General features: G+C 44.1%; 1 protein-coding gene across 3 annotated transcripts in view; it reads right to left on the bottom strand.

Moving 5' to 3' along the window:
• Window positions 1-22,381, bottom strand: part of LOC147718175 (uncharacterized) — a 376,315-nt gene that overhangs the window by 182,849 nt on the left and 171,085 nt on the right. For all 3 annotated transcript variants that reach the window (XM_086919269.1, XM_086919267.1, XM_086919268.1), the window contains 2 exons: window positions 15,036-15,093; window positions 8,165-8,234 (listed from right to left, as the gene is read on the bottom strand). In XM_086919269.1, the coding sequence (XP_086775395.1) occupies window positions 8,165-8,234; window positions 15,036-15,093 (128 nt within the window). The remainder of the gene's footprint in view (window positions 1-8,164; window positions 8,235-15,035; window positions 15,094-22,381) is intronic.

Here is a 22,381-nt window from a genome sequence, read left to right as displayed (position 1 = left end):
GTGACTTAATTGTATAAAAAAATAATGTTTGCACCTGGCAAAAGGTTTTTTTGGCCAGGTGTAAACTGCACAGACATGCTCTGCAGTGGTAGGCCCGAGACATGGTTAAAGGGTTACTTAAGTGGGTGGGACAATCAGTACTGCAGGCCCACAAGTAGCATTTAATTTACAGGCCCTGGTTACCGGTAATACCACTTTACTAGGAACTTATAAGTAAATTAAATATGCCAACTGCGTATGAACCAATGTTATCATTACTATGTTTAGAAGAGAGAGCACAAGCACTTAATCACTGGTTAGCAGTGTTAAAGTGGGCAGAGTCCTAATAACAGAAAAAACTATGTGAAAGAGGAAGGCAGTTAGGGGGAAGACCACCCTAAGGCTGCCAGGTCTAACAATGATCACTCCAGGCTGGTACCAGTGATCTGAGAGTGCAAGAACTGGAAGATTTCCATTTTCTGACAATGCTCTCTGAACCAACAGAACAAAACACTCCTAGTATAGAAGCTACAGCAGATGATCTTGGGATTGCTACCTCACATACATTGGAGGTTTTGTTTGGTGCTCTGCGGCAAAGCGATCTTCATGGCCCATACTGAACTGTACTGCTGCACTTTGGAGGAGGTAGGGCCTGAGTTACAGTGGAATAAAAGTACTCTTTGCCTCCTTCTGCATGGGACAGGTCTGGGCACTTCCCAGATGAGGACGAGCCAAGATTGGGTCCATCTGCGCCTGTTCGAGACCATACGAGACTGAACTAGGCCATGTTTCTTACCTACGTGCTGGCCTCCTCTATATTGGGTAAGTGAAAGGCCTCATCTGCCAACATTGAATCTACGGGCTCACAGCAAAATCCTTTAATAATCAAACTTCTTACATTAGCAGTCGGGCCTTCAGAAAAGAGATTACCTGGGTTTAGGCAGAATTCGCTTTAAGAGTCCTAGAGGGGGGTCTTGTGGCTGCTGCTGATGGTCCTGCTGGAAATTCAGCACAAATGATTGTTCATCCCAAATTAATTTTCAGCTCTAACCTGTTTGGCAATTTAATGATCACTATGGCAGATGCCGTTTATCCTATTATTGAGGTCTTAGTTGATATAGATCTGTTGGCTAAGAAATAATGATGAGCTTATAAGGAAAGGACCAACTAAACAAATTCTTGTATCAAACAGGACAACTAAATGTTCTTAAGTGAAATAACTCTTATTCAAAACTGTATTACACTAAACTTGAAGCTCTTGTGTGTAACTCATTTGAAATGCTCAGTTAGAGATTATCTGTGATTGAAAGGATTATGTTACTCAAAAAGTAGGCATCTGGGGCAGATGTACGACCATTTTTTGTGGTCCCAAATGAAAATTCGGCCCATTTGCGACTGCTAAAAAAGGTAAAGCCCCATGTACAAACCATATTTTGCGAGTCGCTAACCTATTAGCTAGTCGCTAAATATGGTTTGCGACTCGCTATTAGGAAGGGGCATGCCAAGGGCGTCCCTTCCTAACAGCAAGTCTCACACCTATGTATGATCACAAAAACTCGCAGTTTACCACCTTTTTTCGAAATTCTCCTTTGTGAATGGGTGTGAAAATATTTTTTAAGAGCAGGCAGTGGTCCAAGGGTTGAGGCATGTAATTTGCGACCCAATTGGGAATCGCAAAGAGTATCTGAGACACTGTTGTATATTGCATTTAGTGAGTCGAACATTTTTAGTCACAATTAGACGCAATTTGCGACTCGCTAAATGCAAGGTCATACATCTGGCCCCTGTTCTTGACATGTAAAGCTGAAGATTCACATGCTTTGCATACTCCTGCCATCCAGTGTCGGGTTCCAATGTTTGCAAGTAGTTTTTCTTCGAAGAAATATTTGCAGTCACAAGGTAAGGTGACTCCTCCTTTCGGTGATAGCGCGCATGGGCATCAACTCCATCGTTCGATTGTTTTCCCGCAAGGGGGTGAGAATGGAGTAAGGTAGTGTAGGAAAAAGAAGTCCATGTGTAAATAATGAGAACAGCAACAACTACATGTGTCTTTGGAAGTGCGAGTGCGCATGTGAATCTACAGCTCTCCAGGCCAACAACAGCTGTCTACAGGGTAAGTAGCATAATCCGTTCAAAGCATGTGTGCTGTAGATACACATGCTTTGCACAATATGGCAGTATCCGTCCAAAGCAATGGCTAACCAGTAGATGTTGCAGTTGTCTGGAAAATGTCTTTAGCAATTCTTGGCCAATATTTGCCTGTTCGTGTCCTAATAAATCCACACAATAGTGTTTGGTAAATGTGCATGGCGTTACCTAACAAGGCCATACATGTCCCTATTTTGCGAATGGAAAGCGCTCTAGGGGGTATAGATAAATTTCTTTTAGCTTTTGCGAAGCAAGTCTGAATGCACTTAACAATCCACATTGAAATGCCAGATTTAGAAATAGGATTGTCTTTGTGAGGTGGTGTACATGAAAGAAACAGTTGCTTTGTTTTATGAAAGTCTTTTTTTAAAATATATAATACATTAGAGCTCTTCTGATGTCAAGTGTGTGAATAGGCAGTTTTGCCACTGAATCAGGTTGAGGAAACACAGGTAGCTCAACTGATTGGTTAATATGGAAAGCAGAAACCACTTTGGGAAGGAATCTGGGATTGGTGCAAAGAACAACCCTATCTTTATGGAGTTGAAAGAATGGTTCTTCTAACCTTAGGTTAATGCCTGTATCTCACCAAATGTCCTTAATGAAGTTATTGCTTTGAGGAATGCAACCCTCCATGAAATAAACTGTAAAGGACACTTGTGTAGTGGTTCAAAGGGTGGACCCAAAAGTCTTGTAAGTACATTAAGATTCCACACTGGTGCCGGGGGAATTCTTGGTGGTATAACTCTTTAAGCCTTCCATAAAGGCTTTAAGAACAGGAACTTTGAAGCAAGACAAATGTGGTCTGTTTTGCAAATAAGCAGCTAGATGCAGCCAAATTGATGTGTTAAGCTAGCCCACATTGCTGTAGGTGAAGAAGGCAATATTATGAAGGGAAGCATCTAGAGGTAGAATTTTGTTATTACATTAGACAACACTTAGTTTCCCTTTTGCTGCAGGGCAAGCTCTGGTAGTAGGTTTTCTTGCTTCCTTCAGAATAGACATACAGTCTCATGGCAAATTTAAATATCCAAACTCTATGACTTCAGAAGCCAAATCTCTAAGTTGAGCTCCTTGAGATTTGGATGCTTGATTTCTCCATGGCTCTGAGTGAGTAGACAGTAGGCGATATGTAGCTTTTGATGTGGAACTACTGAGAGCTCTAACAGGGTGATGTACTATGGTTGAGGGGCCCATGTGGGAGCTACCAAATCAGTGTGAGTGATGTTTGCCTGAGCTTCCGAACCAGAAATGGAAGGAGAGGGAGAGTTGGAAAAGCGTAGGCAAATATCCCTGACCAATTCATCCATAGGGCATTGCCTTTGGATAGAGGGTGTGGCAACCTGGAGGCAAAGTTTGGGCAGTTTGCATTGTCTGCTGTGGCGAACAGATCTATTTGAGGATATCGCCATCGTTTAAAGTATGGAAGGAGAACTTGGGGATGAAGTTCTCACTCTTGTATTTGTTCTCTCCTTCTGCTGAGGAGGTCGGTAATTTGATTGTTCACTCCTGGGAGGTGTTATGCCAGAGGGTGAATCTTGTAATGGATTGCCCATTTCCAAATTGTCTGAGACAGTTGTTACAGTTGGAGAGAGTGCCCCCCCCCCTGTTTTTGTACATAGTACAATGGTGTCATGTTGTCAGTGCGGACTAGGACAGCTTTGGCTGTGAGATGAGACTGAAAAACTAGAAATACTGCTAGAAGCTCTAGATAGTTGATGTGGAGTTGTTTGCGTTTGTTGTCCCAGAGTCCCTGAATTGTGTCATTATGGAGATGTGCTCCCCAACCCGTGAGAGCTGTGCCTGCTGTTAGCATGACTTGAGGAGCAGGGTCGATGAAAGGCCACCCTTTTGAAAAATGTAGTGGGTTTCACCACTGCAGAGAGCGATGGGTGAGACTGTCTACCAACACTAGATTTGTTAACTGACCCTGTGACTGATTGCACTGACGTACTTGGCATTCTTGTAGTGGATGCATGTGTTGTCTTTCATGAGGCCCTATTGCAATGCATAACGCTATCATTCCTAGCAGCTGCATAAAAGTCCTGGCTGGCAGGGTTTGGTTAGTTTGGAACTGCAGCAGTAGAGTTTGGATTTTGGAAATTCTGGCTGCATTGAGAGAGGCTAGAGCCATGAGAGTGTTCAGAGTGGCCCCTAGATAAGATTGTATCTGGGAAGACTGTGGATGATACTTTTGAATACTGACCGTGAACCCCAATTTGTAATGTGGTCTGAGTGTGTTGTAAACACTTTTGGTATGTGCTGGCTTTGATGAGCCAGTCTTCTACGAATGGAAACACATGCATTTGCTAGCTCCTGCGATGAGCTGCCACTACTGCTAGACGTTTTGTAAACACTCTGGGAGCAGTAGTTACTCCGATTGGGAGTACTTTGAACTCAAAGTGTTTGCCCGCTATCACCAATCTGGGATATTTGCCATGAGCTGGAGAATGGGAATGTGAAAATGTGCATCTTTTAAGTGTAGTGTAGACATAAAGTCGCCTTGCTGTAGAAGTGGAAGGACCTGTTGAAGGGTTAGCATATGGTTCTGACAGTATGTACTGGTTTAACTCTCCGAGATCCAAAATTGGTCTTATTGATCTGTCTTTTTTGGGGATCAGAAAATAAAGACAGTAAATCCCTGAACCTTGGTATTGTAATGGAACTGGTTCTATGGATCCCTTTTCCAAGAGAGATTGCACTTCTTGTTTGAGTAATTTTAAGTGGTCTAACGACAGATTATGAACACGAGGTGGAATGTTTGGTGGATTGGTGGTGAGCTCTAGGCAATGACCATGTTGGATAAGGTCGAGCATCCACTGGTCTGTTATAGATTGCCAAATGGGGAGGAACTTTGAATTCTTTCCCCAACAGGTGTTAAGTGATTGGGGAGGGAGAGCAAGCCACTGTTTGTTAGGGGAAGGGTTGTTATGCGGCATGGCGCCTTTACCCCTACCTTTGGAAATGTTTCCTCTATATCCTCCTCTATAGAAAACTCTAGAGGAAGAGGATTGATATTGCCTTTGTAAGAGGAAACATTTGGGTCTGAGGAAGTTTTTTTGGACTCTGCACTGTAAAATGAGCGCTGAAAGAAGCCTCTATTGGATGGGAACTGGAGCCCTTCCACAGACTTTGCTACTTCTGTGTTCCTTTTTTATTTTCACTAAGGACTACTAGACTACAGGACCAAACAGGCGTTCAAAATGGACATCCGGCTAAAAGCCGAGATTCTAAGCCATGCATGCCTTTCTAACTTCCGTGTCAGCTGCATCTAAGGCACATCTGTTTGAGGAGTTAGAGATGAGATTTATTTCTTCAACTAAAGGCTGTGCTTTTTTTGTGTTCATCTGGTAGATATTGGAGCAGTTGCTCCATCTCATCCCAGTGTGCCATTTTGTATCTAGCTAGTAGGCCCAGTGTGTTTTCCTGAGGCACCTATAAGTTTATATTCCTTATCTGAGGGAGGCGCATCCCCAAAAGTTTGTGAATTAGCTATTTTGCGAGCATTGGACACTACTACAGAGTCAAGAGGTAGTTATCCTTTAATAAATACAGGATCTGATGGTGAGGGTTTATATTTTTTGTATCTACCCTTGGAGTTAAAATGCGTGCTCAGACAGGGTCTTTAAAGATATCATCTGAATGCCTCATCATTCCTTTCAGCATAAGGAGTGTTTGACTTGACCTGTCGGTGGACTCGAGTGTTACAAATAAAAGGTCCTCTTCTAATGTCTATTTTTGAAAAAGGTCACCCCGTGATACTCTGCTGCTCTAGCAATGAGGGATTAGTAAGCCATGCTATCGTCTGGTGGTGATGGCTTTGCAGGGTAAAGGTCTGGGTCATTGTCTACTGGAGGATCAATGGTGTAGTCATTCCATGGGTCTATAGGCAGATGAGAATCATCATCATCATCATGATCTCTACCTGGATCTGTATGTGAAGAAAACGGTGGAGGAGGAGAAGGGTTATGGGGCAAAATAAACAAAGCTGGTAGCCATGTCCTTCTTCTTTAGAGGGATTTTGGGGGTGTCCTCTAAAGGAAGCTTGTGTTTTGCTGGTGTCTTAGCAGAAATGTGTCCAGAATATGGATGAATATAAATGATTTTCTGCTTAGGATCCAATTTGGCCTTAAGAACATCTAATATTGGTTTCGGAGGCACGGAGACACTGACTTTAAGTTTGGGCTTCGAGGCTTGTTTTTGTTTCGGAGCAGAGGATTTTGACTCCGTAGCATGCTTTTGTTTCAGAGTTGAGGATTTCAGTTCTGAACTGGATTTGCCCTTCGAGACTGATGGTTTCGGACTCAAATGAAGTTTTGGTCGACTCGGTCCAGAGCCAGAAGGCTTGGAAGTTTATTTTGGTATCGAGCCAAGAAGTGGGGCATCAGAAACATTGTCTGAGTGCCGAACTTGGCCAGAAGGCAGAGGAGGTGGCAAAGCCTTATGTGTTTTTGAAGAGGATTTAGGGGGAAAAAGGCCTTCGGTACTCATGCCACCTTGACCCGGAGGCAGATCTTTGGACTCCAGATTGATCTTGAGCTTGGAATCGGACTCTGGAACGGATAAGACCTCTTCTTCCCCTGCAGTGGACACTTCGATCTCCTCTTGCTCGGATTCTTCTTCGAAGATATCCAAAGTGTGTTGGATGCTTTGATGTTGCATCTTCCGCCGTCGAGTCTGATGATTGCATAGAGTCTTCTTGGTCCGAAATGATTTACAAGCATCGCAGTCTTCCTGCTTGTGCTCCTGAGAGAGAGACAAGTTACAGACTTGATGTTGGTCAGTGTGAGGTTACTTGGTGTTGCACCTGGACAGAATTGGAATGGAGTCTGTTCCATCGGCAGAAGGCTGGCCCCAAGTTTTCCGATCGAAAATTGGAGAATTTGTTGAGCGATTTGATACGCAGAGAACAAATGAATGTGTACAGAAACAATAACATCGAGAGTAGAGTGGATTGCGCACCGATAAGAACCTGAAGGACGGTTTCGAACCGGAGTGCAGCAATACAAGTCCGACCCAGATGGCGAAAAAAAACATTCTAACATTAGAGTTGATGTCCATGCGCACCATCACTGAAATGAGGAATCACCTTACCACATGACTGCAAAGACGTCTTTGAAAAAAAAAATTTGCAAACATCCGGACCCAACATTAGATGGCAGGAGTTTGCAAAGCTTGTGTATCTACAGCACCCATGCCTCAAACAAACTATTTCTGGTTTGTCTATTTATGTTAAGGTTAATGTTGCTCCACCAAATCCATCTTTGCTTACTTGCTTACCCCTGATACTAAGCTAGGCCCTTCAAACCCACCAGAGCATAGGTTGCTTCTTTTATACTTTGCAAATATGATGGGAAGATTGGGTAGGTCACGAGTCCACCGAAGTAGCTGATTAGCAAAAATAAATCACCACAAGGTTGCAGTAACCTTCCTGTATCTACTGCACGTGGATCCTCGCAACTTTATTCTGCTGGCATTAGGTGTACTGAGAAAGGTATTGTCACTTCCCAGGAAATTTTCCACCTATTAAACCCACCATGGTGCCCTTATCTCTTAAAATGCCACCTAAAACAACACCGTTTTTGTAATTTTGGCTAAAGTTCCCATGCTTAAAGAAAGGAACTCTGAAAACCTTTCCCATTTGAGAAATAAAATACTGCAATGGGCTGATAAGTAAACTGGGGATGGAACATTTGTATTTCTATATATAAACAAGGTTAGGCATGTTGCCTGGATTGGCATGGAACCAAAGACTAGTGAGGATGATTGGATAGTGGTAAATGTTCACCAGCCTAATTTGGCTGGACGGATAATGTCACAGCTTTCTCTCCTTTACTTCATATGATCTAGGATTCAGGTATTTTCCAGGATCCATTCTGCACAACTTAATGCTATCATTCACAATGATGCAATGAACCTAATTCTGCTAAAAAAAACACTGAGCAGAGTGGAGGCGCTCTCTGATCAGGGCCATAGCCTAAGGTGGGCTAAAGGATTATCAAACATCTTTTACACAAAGTTACAAATAGTTACTTACTCTCTGATACTTCTGTTTTTTTGGATGACTTATCCTCATCCTAACTGATTCTATTTTCTTTTCCAATGATCTGTAACAATGAAAAAAAAAAACCTTGACTATATTTGGACAACCAAACACAATGACTGAATGTAGTTGGTTTGATCATACATGTTCTAGGACACTTGAAGAATTGATTTAAGACTTTTTTTTAAATCCCAAAGGATAGATCTCAATTAGACACCCTCCGAAAAAGATACAAGCAAGTATTAGAAGAGGGGAATTGGCCCTGCTAGAAGCGGCTTGGGATCTGTTATCACATGCAAGAAACCTTAGACACAGCTCAATTATTTGGGAGATTGTCAACCGCCCACTTTTTACACATCCAGCTAGAGTATCCCTGTGTTCGCACATTTTACCAGACGCAGGGCTACGTCACTTTAAAGGGATATATGGCTTTCAGAGCCCTGCTATTCCAACAATAAGCTGTCTCAAGCTTTTAGGGGTTATCTAAAATGTGCTTCCCATTGAAGGAAGTCGTCAATGCAACACTTTCGACGCCTAAGCATAAAGTCCCAGGTTCTGGTTCATTTTATTCCAGCGTCCTGGTCACAGCGGACAATAGTGGTGGAATTTAAGACGGAAAATAAAAACAACCCTTGTTGCTATAAACCTATTTCATTCCTCAACAGAGTAGTCAAATTGACTGAATATATCATATTAACCAGGCTAACCTAATGGGCAAAGGATAACCACATTATCTCAGACTTGTGGTACAATATCAGGCCAGGACAAGGGATGCTTGACCAATGCATAAGCAAGATTTTTTAAATATATATGGACTGTAGCTTGGCAAGATAAAACTTTGGAAAAATATGTTTTCTCTAGGTGTAGATTCCATTATCAGTTACTTTTTATGTGCCTTCCGCGTGGATTTGTCAGCAACAGTTATCTATGACAAAGGGAACGATTGTGCACACTACTAAATTAAAGTGGGGTGTACAACAAGGGTGCATTTTAGCTCCTTTCTTTTTATGTTCTATATAAACCACTTGGAAAGGATACTAGTACTGGAGGGACAAAATATAACTCTTGTGGGTAGAGGCTGACTTCCTGCCTTCGTTTATGCTACTGAAAGGGTCTTACGTTCTAGAACATTTTTATGACTGCTGTGATTATTAGATTATTTTGTGCTACCCATTGACTCCCAAGATTTAGGAACCAATTTTAACATGCCCAATTTAATTGTAATGGGTACCAGTTCATCTAAATCTTGAGTGTTCCAAGTAAAGGAGAATTTTATAAGTAGGGTTGAGACATTCTCCTTTTTAGGATTGATGTTCAACTACACAAGTGTTCTCTGCTTTTCCCATCTAGGAGACATCATTTTCAGTTAGGGTATTTTGATTTGAACTTTAGCTCAGTCCTGGGTTGCTGTGCAACTCAGCAGTCATGTTTAACTCAGCTTTTGTGACCATGTTGTTATGACAGGAAGTCAATCAACTGGCTCTTGAAGTCACTTCTGTCTGAGGCTTGGGCCTGACTCTTCCTAGAGCAGGGCACCACAGGTGCATTCCCCAATTGCTAGCCGAAAGAGCAGCTGGTGTAGTCCAGTGTTGGTGCAGCCTCTCTTTGCTAGGTCCATGGAACAGCAGGACTGCCTTTCTTCGGTCCACTCTTCAGCAGAGACGTGAGGTCTGGGTGTAGGGGTGCCACTTATGATGTTTGTACCATTGTATAGGGGTGGGCGGAACCCGCAGGATTTTACTCCACGGAATTCTGTGTAGTTACACAAAAGCTCTGTGAGAGTCAGTGGAATGTCACCCACCCCTACAAAACAAGAATTATGCTTCCAAAATGAACAACATTTCGCCTGAAGTCAGACCACACCTCAACCCAGCTATCCTGTTGCGTTTTGTCCACTGCTGCTCAACTGAAATACTTTAAGACTTACTCTAAGACAACACACTCACATTTGCTGGTGGGTCATTTCTCCCACCTGCCTAGTCACCCCAAATAGAGCTTGCTGATTCCGCCGGAAGGGTTAGTAAATGTAGAAAAGTCCTCTTGGCATCTCATAGGTTAACCTTCTTGAGAATCTCTAGCACAGTGTGAAGGATTTCAAAGGTCCGGGTGTTCCGGAGCAGGGGGGTACGGTGTCGCGAGATAGCTTGTCCCCCACTCCAGTAATCTCTACGCCTGCCTTGGGCCCAGTTTCTTCCCTGCCCAGGATCTCTGGTTTCATATATGGTTCAAGGCCAGCACTCACTGACCCTGGAGAGGGTGGTGGGGTAGGGCCTACAGCTCCAGCTGCAGAGCTTGCCGCCGCCACAATCTCCTGCTCCTCCTACCGCAGCAATGCTACAGTCCACTATATCAGCATGCCAAGTATTTTAAAACACAAAACTATGTACCATAGACGTGTAGTTTCTCCCTTTTCTTTAAAGTCTTTATCTGAGGTGTGGGTAAAGCCCTTAAGCATCCTATGGAAAAGGAAAGCAAGGCTTGAAAGGCAATTAGTTTAGTGAAATTGCGTAAATATCTTGTCATGCAAATTGCACTACTTTATCAATCTGACTTTGAAAATATGCAATGCGAGGGAGAGAAACGGAATGCAGAGATAAGTATCTTTTTAATGCAGAGAACCCCTGTCACCTATGCTGTCTCTTTATCCTTAACCACCCACACCTGCAGACTTTTGACACAAATTATGTGCCCATGTTGTGTGGACAGATGTTCCTCGAGCACCCACATGAACAGCTTGCACTTGAGAGAAGCATCCACAGACTTGCAGAAACCTTCCATCTCAAAATCCATGACGAGGAGCACAACAAAGGTGCGTGCCGCTCTCACCTGAAAGTAAGGTTTGAAGGGTGGGCGCTGGTAAACTCTGCAATGCGGTGATTGCAGCTGTGACTCCTCCAAAATGGCAGAGGAGTGTCGCCCCCCTGCTAAAAGCCAGACGAAGAAAAATAAAATGATAATAAAACAATTTCAACATAATTTTATTTTTCTCTGTCTAACAGCCAAAGCAAGTCTAAAGTGGTGCTGGCCTGGCAATCCTTAACAGGGCAGGGACTGGGAGGAGGAGTGGTAGGTGTACTTGAAAGTGTGCATCTCAGTTTGGCCAGCCGTCTTTTGCCGGCCAAACAGACATGTGCACTTAAGTTTCTACAACCTGCGCTATGTTGCACAACCATGTTGGAGAAACAGCACTGTCTTCCAGGCACTGTCTGAGCAGCAAACCAGGCCACTCAGACCATCACATTTGTCCAGACAAGATTAAGTCCCATTGAGGCCTTATGAAAGGCACGGGAGGAAACGTGTGTGTAATGCCTTTGAGGAACCGATTAACGACCCGGGACTTAAAAAGAGAAGGCTGATCTGAAAGTCGTAGAAAAGAGGAGATGGCTGAAAGATAACCTTTGATAGTGCCCAGAGCAGAGACCTGCTGGGCCAAAGAGAGAAGGAATAGAAGAACCTCGGAAAGAATGGAAAAGAAAGGGGATCACCAGCCTTTGCTCTGCAACATGCCACAAATTTGTTCCACCTGCAGGCGTATACCGTTTTAGTGGAAGGACGCCTGGCTGCCAGAATGACATCACAGACTTCGGGAGGAAGATCGAAAGCTTTCAACCGTTGCCGCTCAATCTCCACACATGGAGGTGGAGGCTGGACAGGTTCGGGTGGAGGACCGTCCCCTACTGCTGCGACAGAAGATCCTCCCGTAGAAGCAGTCGGATCGGGGGATCGATCGCCATGCTGAGTAGCTCGGGATACCAGTATCTTCATGCCGAATCTGGAGCCACAAGGATGACTTGGGCCCGGTCGCGCCGAATCTTCTTCAGCACTCTGGGCAGAAGTGGTATAGGCAAAAAGGCGTACAACAGACCACAGCTCCACTCGCGACAAAAAGCGTCGCCGAGCAAGCGCCTCCTTGGAAATTCCAACATCCAGAACTGATGACACTGAGTGTTCTCTTTGGTGGAGAATAGATCTAACCAAGGCTCTCCCCACTGCAGAAAGAGACCTTGCTCCACTTCCGAGTACAGACGCCATTCATGATCATCCGCCCTTGCATTCAGAGAACCTGCTAGGTAATGCCTTGATTTTCCAGCCAAGTCCAGAGGCGCAGAACCTCCACGACCCCACCTCACCCTGTTTGTTGCAATACCACATGGAGGTGGTGTTGTCCGTGAACACCTTCACCACACTTCCCCGGACAGAGGGAAGGAATATCTTCAGTGCAAGTCAGATCGCTGAAGCTCCAAAAGATTGATATGGAGCCAGGACTCCACCGAAGACCAGAGGCTTCTGACCTCCACCTCTCCCAAGTTGCCGCCCCATCCCAGGAGGGACGCATCCATCTCCACTGTGTGCTCTGGCTGGGGAAGGGATAGGGATCTGCCATTGACCAAATCGCGATTTGTGAGCCACCACTGCAAATGCCGTGCAGTGCCCTCCGAGATCTGGACGTGATCGGACAGGTTGCCCTGATGCTGAGCCCACTGAAACTGAGGGGCCCACTGCAAAGGCCGCATATGTTGCACTAGCAGGATGCAGGAGGCTTTCAGGCCCAGGAGCCGGAGGGTCATCCTGACTGAAACCCGGGATAGAGGCTGAAATATCGGAATCATAGAAAAACCAAAGGAAATGATGGACGGAGCGTTGACAATACAAGCACTCACCCCCAGTCAACTGATCTGGGTTTAATCAATCACCGTTCTTTAGCCCACTCTGCCACCCCAGTTCAGACACGGCCATATGCAAATCAGTCTGACCCTGTGCCTCATGGGAACAGTCCTGCCCGAACTGCCAAGCCATGCCTTCCCTGGACCGGAAACAAGCTTCCCAGGACCGGTTTCTGGCATTTCAGCCGTCTTCAGCCCGGCTTGCTTGAATTCAGTGTCAAAGTGAGCAAGGGACTCACGTCTGAGCATACCCTGCCACACTTATGGCGAACAAAGCAGTACAAAAGGGGGTGGTGATGGACGGAGCATCTGAACCAATCAAACACTCACACCCAGTCAACAGATCTGGGTTTAATCCATCACCGTTCTTTAGCCCACTCTGCCAGCTCAGACATGGCCATATGCAAATCAGTCTGACCCTGTGCCTCATGGGAACAGTCCAGCCCGAACTGCTATGCTGGCCAGGTGAATACAGTATTATTCCGGCAAAACTACATCTTTCCATGAGATTTCCATGACATTTATATATGGGGATACAAAGAAGTAGGGTTGATATATTGGTATAATATCTTGCATCCCCAGATGGACTGATTGAAATTGCTTTAACTTCATAGGACATTACATTTATGTACTAACTATATCATGCCACAAGCTCCCACATTCTATTCCTGTGGGGGATACTTAACCTGTGTACAGTTTGACATGGTGGGGGATACCAAATATTACAGCTCATGCATTTCTATAATATCTTGTCTACCCTATTTTTCAAGTGTTACAATTTTTGCAATGGACCAGATAAGTGATGAAATTGCTTTATGTCACAGGAGATTACAATATGTTTAAATACTTTTCACATAATTCCAGAAGCTTTCACATCTTGTTTATGTGCCTGAAACCAAATATAAAGGCCCATTTCCTAAGTTTCAAGGGGTAACAGTATGTAGTTTGAGATAGTCTTATGATTAAACTGTTTCTGATGGATATTTATATCACAGATACCTCACTGTGTGAATAACCCCACATGCTAGAGGCCATGTAGAATTTTTTCTCAGCAATTCCCTTGTGTGCTGGTAGGAGACATGGTGCGGCTCCTTGTCAGGTCCACCCCACTATGAAAGAGACTTCAGGGCCATAATCTATCCACCATCTGCCAGCATCAACCACAGTTGCTTTATTTCCCTGCCTTCTTACGTTGATCCAGAGATCAAACCCTCAATTTTGGTCACCTGACAGAGGATTTATTTTTTGTTTAATTAAGTGTCAGGAGAGGACATTGACATAATTCCTCCTAAGATGACAAGTTTTGAACCCTGAAATAATTACCAGAAGCAGATGTCAGTGACGGAGTCTGGAGAGGTCTGTCTCTAGTGTCTGGGTTCCTCGCATCATTAAAAATGGTGCGACGACTGAGCTTGGATGAACATGAAGGCCACCTGGAACCAGAAATATCCAATCTCTATTTCACCGAGCACCGCAGAAAAACTTTGGAAGGCTTGGTCCAGGTCGAAGCAGAGGACATGCATTCTTGGTCCAGAGGCCGTTCCCAAGAAAGATTGTCATCCCAATCCAAACACTCAGGTATGTCCAAGAAGAAGAAGCACACAAAGAAAACACCTGCCCCCCCTACGTCCGTCCTCTCTCATTCAGAGAAGTCTTGTGGATGTCTGGGTACCACCAAATCTCTGTCCTAGTTTTTCCGCTCAGTATCAATTATTATGCCCCTATCCACCCTGGGTTCTCTTTGTGGGATCTGAGCCACAGGATGGTGATCCCTTGGCCTTTCCCTCAATGCCTTGTGACAACACTGATTTTGACCCCCTGGCCTTTTTCTCCATTCCCTCCCGTAATACTGATGGTGATCCCCTGAGCCTTACCTCCACTCCCTGTGGCTCGGTGACATCAACATCACATACAAATTATTTGGACTATCACCATCCATAATTTGCCCAAAAAAGACTCCTAAATTGACCACCTTCGCCTTTCCTCACTCTCACCACTGTAAAGGCCTCCTTTTTGTCCCCATGCAAGGCTACATCTGCTTCAGAAAGTGGGACCTGAAATCTCACAAGATTTGGAATTCCTGTGAGACGTTGTTGTCATTTTAGGTGCATTACTATAAATTCTTTGATCATTGCTCAAAGTCTTGCTTTGCTTCAAGACTCCGGCCCAGGAAGACTTCCAGTTCCTGAGCTCCCACTTACATTCTCCAGGCTCCTGATTCTGTGCCATGTTGCTGAAACTTCTGGTTTCCTCGTCGTCCTGACAAGACAAAGAAAGAGACTTAAGTGAAGTGTTATTTTAAATAAGGAAAACTCATCACAACAAACTCAAGTTCAGCACAGTGAACCTAGAAATAACTGTACGTGGCTTCATTTCCTAATGCTTTTTGCTAACTTAAAAAGGCACTCTTGGAATAAATCTTGGATAAGAAAGATAATTCTTTGGTCCATAGTGTTATTTTTTTAGTTCAAAAGGTTTTTATTAGGTTTTCAAAAACAAAGCTAGACAAAAAAGAGCGGTAAAATATTGATCATACCGGATTGTAGCAAGAAACCTAATGTTCAGCCAACATGTGCAGAGTCCGATGACCCTCTATAGATTCTTTCATGAGAAGGAAACAAACAGAATGAAAAGCAAAAACAATATAAAATATACAAAGTACTGCAAATATGCAAAAGAAACCAAGAGGAAATTATACAGTGGTTCACTGAATGATCTCTTGCCGTTTAATAGTAGGAAGTTTCCAGCGGTCGAGTATAATCACATTACAACCAGAGAATGACACATTAACCGGTGACAAACAAGTGTAGGTGTTTGACTGGCCCATCTTTGAATAGCATAAAGATACACAGATATAAAGTGGGCACACATATTATGGGAGTGGGAGGATAAAAAGGCAAATTAACGTTCAAAACCTGGAGACCACCCCCGCCCGAGCACAAGGAAGGGGGTAGACCCTGATCTGTGGGGGTTCAGGGAGGTTTTGACATAGAAGTGTCCAGAGATGACCATACCCTTTATTTTTATGTTTCCAGGGGAATTTTGAAGAGAGATATTATCTGCACCTCTTAAGGAGGAGATCCAGTTTAGCCAGGCCTTAAAGGAGGAGGCAGCTGTCTTTTTCCAGTTGGCTAGTATCGACTTACAAGTACACGTCAGTAATATGCCCACTAGCAGTCTATCATTCTGTGTTTGGACTTGAGGGTCCAGAAGTCCTTGAATTAGTGATAGAAAATCCTTGTTAAGGCAGACCCCACAGATAGGGTAAATAAGTTCAAACACACTGTCCCAAAAGGAGGAAGACTTACTGCAGTAGAATAAAACATGACAGAGGTCCCCGGTAGCAGCATTGCAGTTTCAACAAAGGGTTATCTTTAAGAAACATTTTGTGCTCCATAGTGTTTTAAGTAGAAAAGAAGACTTTACTAAGCCTGGACACAAAAAAAAGTGTTTGAACTTTCAAAACGAGAAAGAGAGAGATCCCTATGATTTGATAGAAAGAATTGTATTCGCAACGGGGTGAATGCTGATAAAAAAGTAAAAGAAATGTGTGCATGTATTTAAAGGATTGAATGAACTCATGCTTATCATGTGTCTCAAACAAAAGAATCAGGAAAGGAAAACCCTGCAGAGCGCAGTCTGAGTTCCGTTGAAAACCTTGACGGAGCTGATCATTCCAGACAAAAATCTGTTGACGAGGGACTCTTCATCTTGTCCCTTTACTAAACTCCAACTTCCTTCTACCTGGGACTAATTGCCAACACTGTAGCTATCCTTGTGTTGAGGGTCAGTCTCAGAGGGTTTTGGTCGACTCCCTTCACTCCCGCAGACTCCTGGATCTTCAGGCGAGTTGGGACTCGTCAGAAAGCCAGGCCCACAAAATATTATCAGCCTGAGCAAAAATGCCCACTATTCCTCCTGGTCCTACCATGATGACCTAGACAGTGCTCTGGCAGTGCTCTGGCAGCAATTCAAGTAGGCAATGAAACACAAAAATCAAGTCCTGAAATCTGAGTTGGTAAGAAACAAACCAAAGACAGACGCTTGGGGAAAAGACCATGTGCTCTCCCTAGAAATCATGTCCCTGTGTTACACCTAGCAAGTTCACTCTTCCTACCAAATGTGAGACCCCAGACAAATCCACAAGCACACAATCAGTGACTTGACTGTTCTCACTGCCAGCCCTGCACTCTTTGCAGCCCCAGAGTGCTTTCGTGGGGACAATTTGAAAAGTGATGTTTTTATTAGTCAATGCCATCTCCAATTCATTTTTAGGCCAACCACCTTCTTGGACGATAATGCAAAAGTGGTATTTGTCATATCCTGTCTTGCAGGAAACATAGCTATTTGGAAAGATCCTCTAGTCAAGGATGATGATCCTATTCTCTATAACTTCACAGCATTCAAAGAAAGGATGCAAAGATTGTTCACCACAGACACCTTCATGTAGGCTTATGAAAAGGATTTGCTCAATTTAAGACAAGGAAATAAGGACTTCCATATATCACAAATTTTTATAGATTAGTATCTAAAACAAATTAGGATAAATAACGTCATTGTTCTGCTGTGGCCTTTGTGATGGCTGTAAACACATCCCCTCTCATATTGTGGATCCACCTGAAGACTGCTTGAACTGTATCAATCTAGTGGTAAAGCTAGAGTGGGGAGGGGACGTTGAGAAAGCAAAACAGGATATTCCAAGGGTCCTAGGTTTCCGAGGAGAAAAAAAGGAACCTTCTGAAAAGAAAAGTCCATATGGTACTGACACCATGCCAATTGGGGGAGTTTGAGACCCACTTTCAAATGAGGAGCCACCAAAAGCGCCACTCTTATGATCTGCAACAATGCCAGCACCAACACAAGCAAAATCTTTGCAATTGTGAGAAATCTCACCTCACCAGCCTCCACTTCCAACTCGATCACATCATCATAGGACCTTTGCAACAACCTCTCTCACGTCAGCCGCAAAATCACCACCATTTACAGCAACTTCAACCTGGACCAGACCCAACAGACCTCGCCAAATGCCCCCTGATCCTATCCAAACAACCAATGCTAACCACATGGCCAGTCATCACCCCAGAGGAAACCATCGCCACTATGAAGTCAATCAATCAATCAATCAGGAGTTTGTTAAAGCGCAACTACTCACCCCTAAGGGTCTCAAGGCGCTAGGGGTGGGGGGGGGGGGGGGGGGGTGGTGCAGGTTCCATTCCATCAAGGAGGGGGTCTGTCGAAGAGCCAGGTTTTGAGGTTTCTTGCGAAGATGGGGAGCAATGTTGTCTATCTGAGGTGGAGCGGAAGGGCATTCCATGCTTTGGCCGTGAGGAAGGAGAAGGAGCGGCCTCCCGATCTGGTCTTTCTGGTGCGGGGGACCTCGGCGTAGGAGAGCTGGGCTGATCGTAGGGTCCTTTGGGGTGCGTGGAATTTGAGCCGGCTGTTCAGGTATGCTGGTCCGGTGCCGTGGAGGGCATTGTGTGCGTGAGTGAGCATCTTAAAGGTGATTCTCGCCTCGACGGGGAGCCAGTGGAGTGTGCCCAGGTGCTGGGAGATGTGGCAGTGTTTTGGCAGGCTGAGGACCAGTCTTGCGGCGGCGTTCTGGATGTTCTGTAGCTTGCGGGTGAGGTTTTTGTTTATTCCGGCGTAGAGTGCGTTGCCGTAGTGAAGGACTGGGTTTTTCTAAGACCCAGCGGTGCCAGGGATAACACCTAAAACCTTCGTGGGTAACCTGTTCCGGCGTACAAATGACAGAGACACGGGACACTTCCTTCGGCGTCAAAGAAACGAGGTTTATTACTGCAGGGAACACAGAAGTCACAGGAAGTACAACGTGTGCAGGTTCGAGGAGTCTGTTTCAAATTGCATCTGTGGATCGCTCTTCTTATACAGTTTTCGAGCATAGGATAACATGGTGCACAAAGGTTTACAACCTGGTTCCCATCGTAAAAATCATAAGGGGTCGCTTTCATGTATTCAGGGCCCGGAACATAATTAAAGTAACATTTGGCAGTTCCCAACTGTAAAAGTACATCTTCCCACCATTAGTACATTCCAATCAACAGTAAACGAATCGAGGAAGAGACAGAAACAGGTGCAGAGGAAGACGAGAACAGTGAACAGATCGAAAAGGGTGTAAAAGGGGTGGTATCAGGAAACACGAGTTGCAGGCATCAAAGGGGACGTGCCTAATGAATGCACAACTGAGACAATAGACCGGCACGGCAAGATGAGCCTCGAGCGGGGCCATCTGCCTTACAGTGTCATCCCCCTCATCATAAAGACACCTTCAAAGGAAACGTGTCTTCCGCAAGAGTTTGGGAATCCCAGGGTCGCGAAGCGGACAGCGTCCGTTCGCTGGCTACTTGAGGGCAAGAAACAAAATGGATGCCGTATCTAAGATGGAACCCGTGGGTTCAGATGAAGAAACCCACGAAACAAACGAACGGTTTAGGCTAGCACAGCGAAAACGCGTACACCCACTAAACTCGTCATTTGCGGTTCATAGATACCAGACTCGACCATATTCGTGCGAGTCGAAAACACCACTTACAATTGTCACGGAACCTCAGACGCTCCTTTTGCCCTCATGTAGGCAAGCACTAGTCGGAATCAAAATCGATCTCGATATTCATCAGACCATCTAGATGCTGCTGCAACATAATTCTATCCATCAGAGTTCCTTTGGTAACAGGCGGCTGCCTTATACACGTCGTAGCACAGAGGCCACATAAGGCAGGACCACACTGCACACAAAGACAACACGTGAACAGGAATGCTACAACAACCCCAATGATCATCAGAATCTTCCAACCCCAAGTCGACATTAGGCCCCAAAACCACCCGAGAAGCGTCCAATCCCCTACGTCCACGTGTATGGACTCAGAGATCTTATGCAACTTCGAGATGGCTTGATAGACAGTCGGAGCATTGTCTGGAATGAATATACAACAACTCGAATGGATCACCTTACATACTCCACCTCGATCTGCTAAGACAACGTCTAAAACCATACGATTTTGTAACGTCATCAGCCTATCCGCCTGAAGCTCTGCTGTGATATTACCAAGGGCACTGGTAGTGATGTTAGCTGTCGATTCCACCACTCGAGTCAACTGTCTCAGGTTCCTACTATTGATCATAGGCCCCCAAAACGGCAAGAAACCCTTGAAAAAGTCTCCTGCCTCTTGACCGGCAGTGTCCTCTTTGCTAATCATGCCCCTCACAACTCTGGTCTTGTGATAATCGGAGGCGATTGTAAAAGTTGGTGGCAACAAGTTTGCAATATAACAGGTGCCCGCGAAGTCAAGGGGCAACCATGTATATGCACGGTCGTAACAGACAAAGTACGTACCCTTGGCAGTCAGGAGAACAGGGGAAGAGAGCATTGGTAAAACATACGTCTCAGAGCAAGCACTCTCCCCAAGGTGAGCCCTCGGGCTTCGGCCACGGCCTTTTAGACAGAAATTACCAAGGTGGGGTACGATCCATATTGGAGACGAGCTTTTAAGCTGTCTTTCGCCCACGAGCGCACTATACTCAACCTCACTCAGATCCCTATAGGCTCGCACCTCTTCCTCTGGGATGAGCGACGGCTCATAGATATCCCTATCTAAATCAGCAATCGCTATTGCCAAAGGCTTATGGTACGGACCGGGACCAAAGTGTGGAGAACGTGGCTCTTGATTGGGGTAAGAATCTAGTGCGCTTCGAAACATTGTTTGGAATGCTCGAGCTGAACCCTGGGAACTATAAGGAAGGACCAAGTACGGAATTCCATTTACATCGTCTAATTTGGGGATTGTAAGTGGAGATAAAAACTCCCCTATTAAATTAGATGAGGCCTCTTCTGTTGATTGATAGATTCCCTCATAATGTTTCAGGAACCACTCACCAATTGAGGCTGTGGTCTTAGCTTGTATTTTAGTGATTGGGTCAGTTAGTTGATCAATTCTGTTGCGAGTCTGTTTTTATTTAGTTTGCCAAGCTAGGAGCTTCTCTGTATACTCGCTATCCTCATACATCCTTTGGGCGTAGAAATTAGAGTGGGTTTTGCCCAGTGGGTTTCGCCCAGGGCATAATAGAAGTCCCTCATCCTACTCTTAGCCTTAGTTTTTGGCTAGATTGTGTTGTTTAGGCTCTGTAGTGTACTTGGGTTGCCTCTATAAGATCTGTTTGTAATCTGTTCTTCTCCTCTTTTCTTGCTTTATATTTTGGTATATCTTTAGATGTAATGAACCCCCGTAAAGTGGCCTTAAAAGCATCCCAAGTCGTGTTTAATGGGGCTGTACCTCTATTGTGTGAAAAGAACTCCTCAATAAATTCTTCGATTTCTGTACAACATTGAGGGTCTAGAAGGTTAGATTTGTTAAAAAAAACATCTTTTTATAGTGCTTATATCCTGAGGTCCGATTTTTACCTCCATGGAGACTGCCGTATGATCTGAAAAAGCGTTTGGTAGATAAACGTAATTGCATCATTTTAACTCATGAGAGGTTAAAAAGAAATCCAATCTTGAGGTGGAATTATATTTTGCCGAGAAACATGAATATTCTCTTTTGAGTGGGTTATTAACTCGCCAATAATCCATGATATCAAGGTCTAATTTGCAACTTTGAATTGCCAAAACAGATTGGGGTTTATTCTGACGGCGATCTTTTTTAGATGAGTCCAATACAGCATTTTGCAAAAGGTTAAAATCACCTTCCCATATTATTGACCCGGGAAGGCCGGTTATAACGTTTTTTAACTGTAGGATTGGCTGAGCATCGTCTAAGATAGGAGCATATATAGTAACAAGGATTATTTTTACATTGTATAATTTGCCATGGGCAACTGCCCATCTACCTCTGGGATCTGTGGCTGTGCCTGCCAGGATAAAACCTAGGTGTTTTCCTATCAGTATGCATACTCCTCTCTGTGTCAATCCAGCTGAGGAGGATATAGTATGGCCAGCCCAGTTCTTAAATAGTTTATCTGCATCGGCCTGGACTCTATGATGGGTCTCTTGTAAATAAATAATATCAGGGTTTAAGTTTTTTAACCAACATTTAATAGCATTTTTTTCCCGAACATTGTTCAGACCGTTTACATTTAAAGAGATAAACTTCAGCATGCTAATTGTTTTTTTTTGAAGAGGCCATAATTAAAAAACATGCTAGAAAATAGATATAGTGAGTACGTATGCTAAAAAGATTATTTAAGAATGCAATAATATAGTAAACATCAAGAGACCCTCTCTTTGTGCAAATAGGCAGATAGTCAAGAACTCTTTGTATGTCAATAGATGAGTACTCAGTGCGAATATAGATAGCTGCAAACCCTTTACTTTGTGCAAAAAAGGTAAGTATTCGGAACAGTACAATAATATAATATAATAAATATCAAAGAACCTCTCTTTTGTGCAAATAGGCAAATAGGCAAATATGAAAAAAAGCTCTTTGTGCATCAATAAATAAATACTTAATACCGATACAATAGCAGCAAGTATAAGTAGCAGCAGACCCTTATTTTGTGCAAAATAGGCAAGTAGACCGTACACATATATAAT

This window comes from Lissotriton vulgaris, chromosome 4_2, assembly GCF_964263255.1.
Source record: "Lissotriton vulgaris chromosome 4_2, aLisVul1.2, whole genome shotgun sequence".
Lineage (NCBI taxonomy): Eukaryota > Metazoa > Chordata > Amphibia > Caudata > Salamandridae > Lissotriton > Lissotriton vulgaris.
This window is presented reverse-complemented; position numbering and strand designations above follow the sequence as displayed.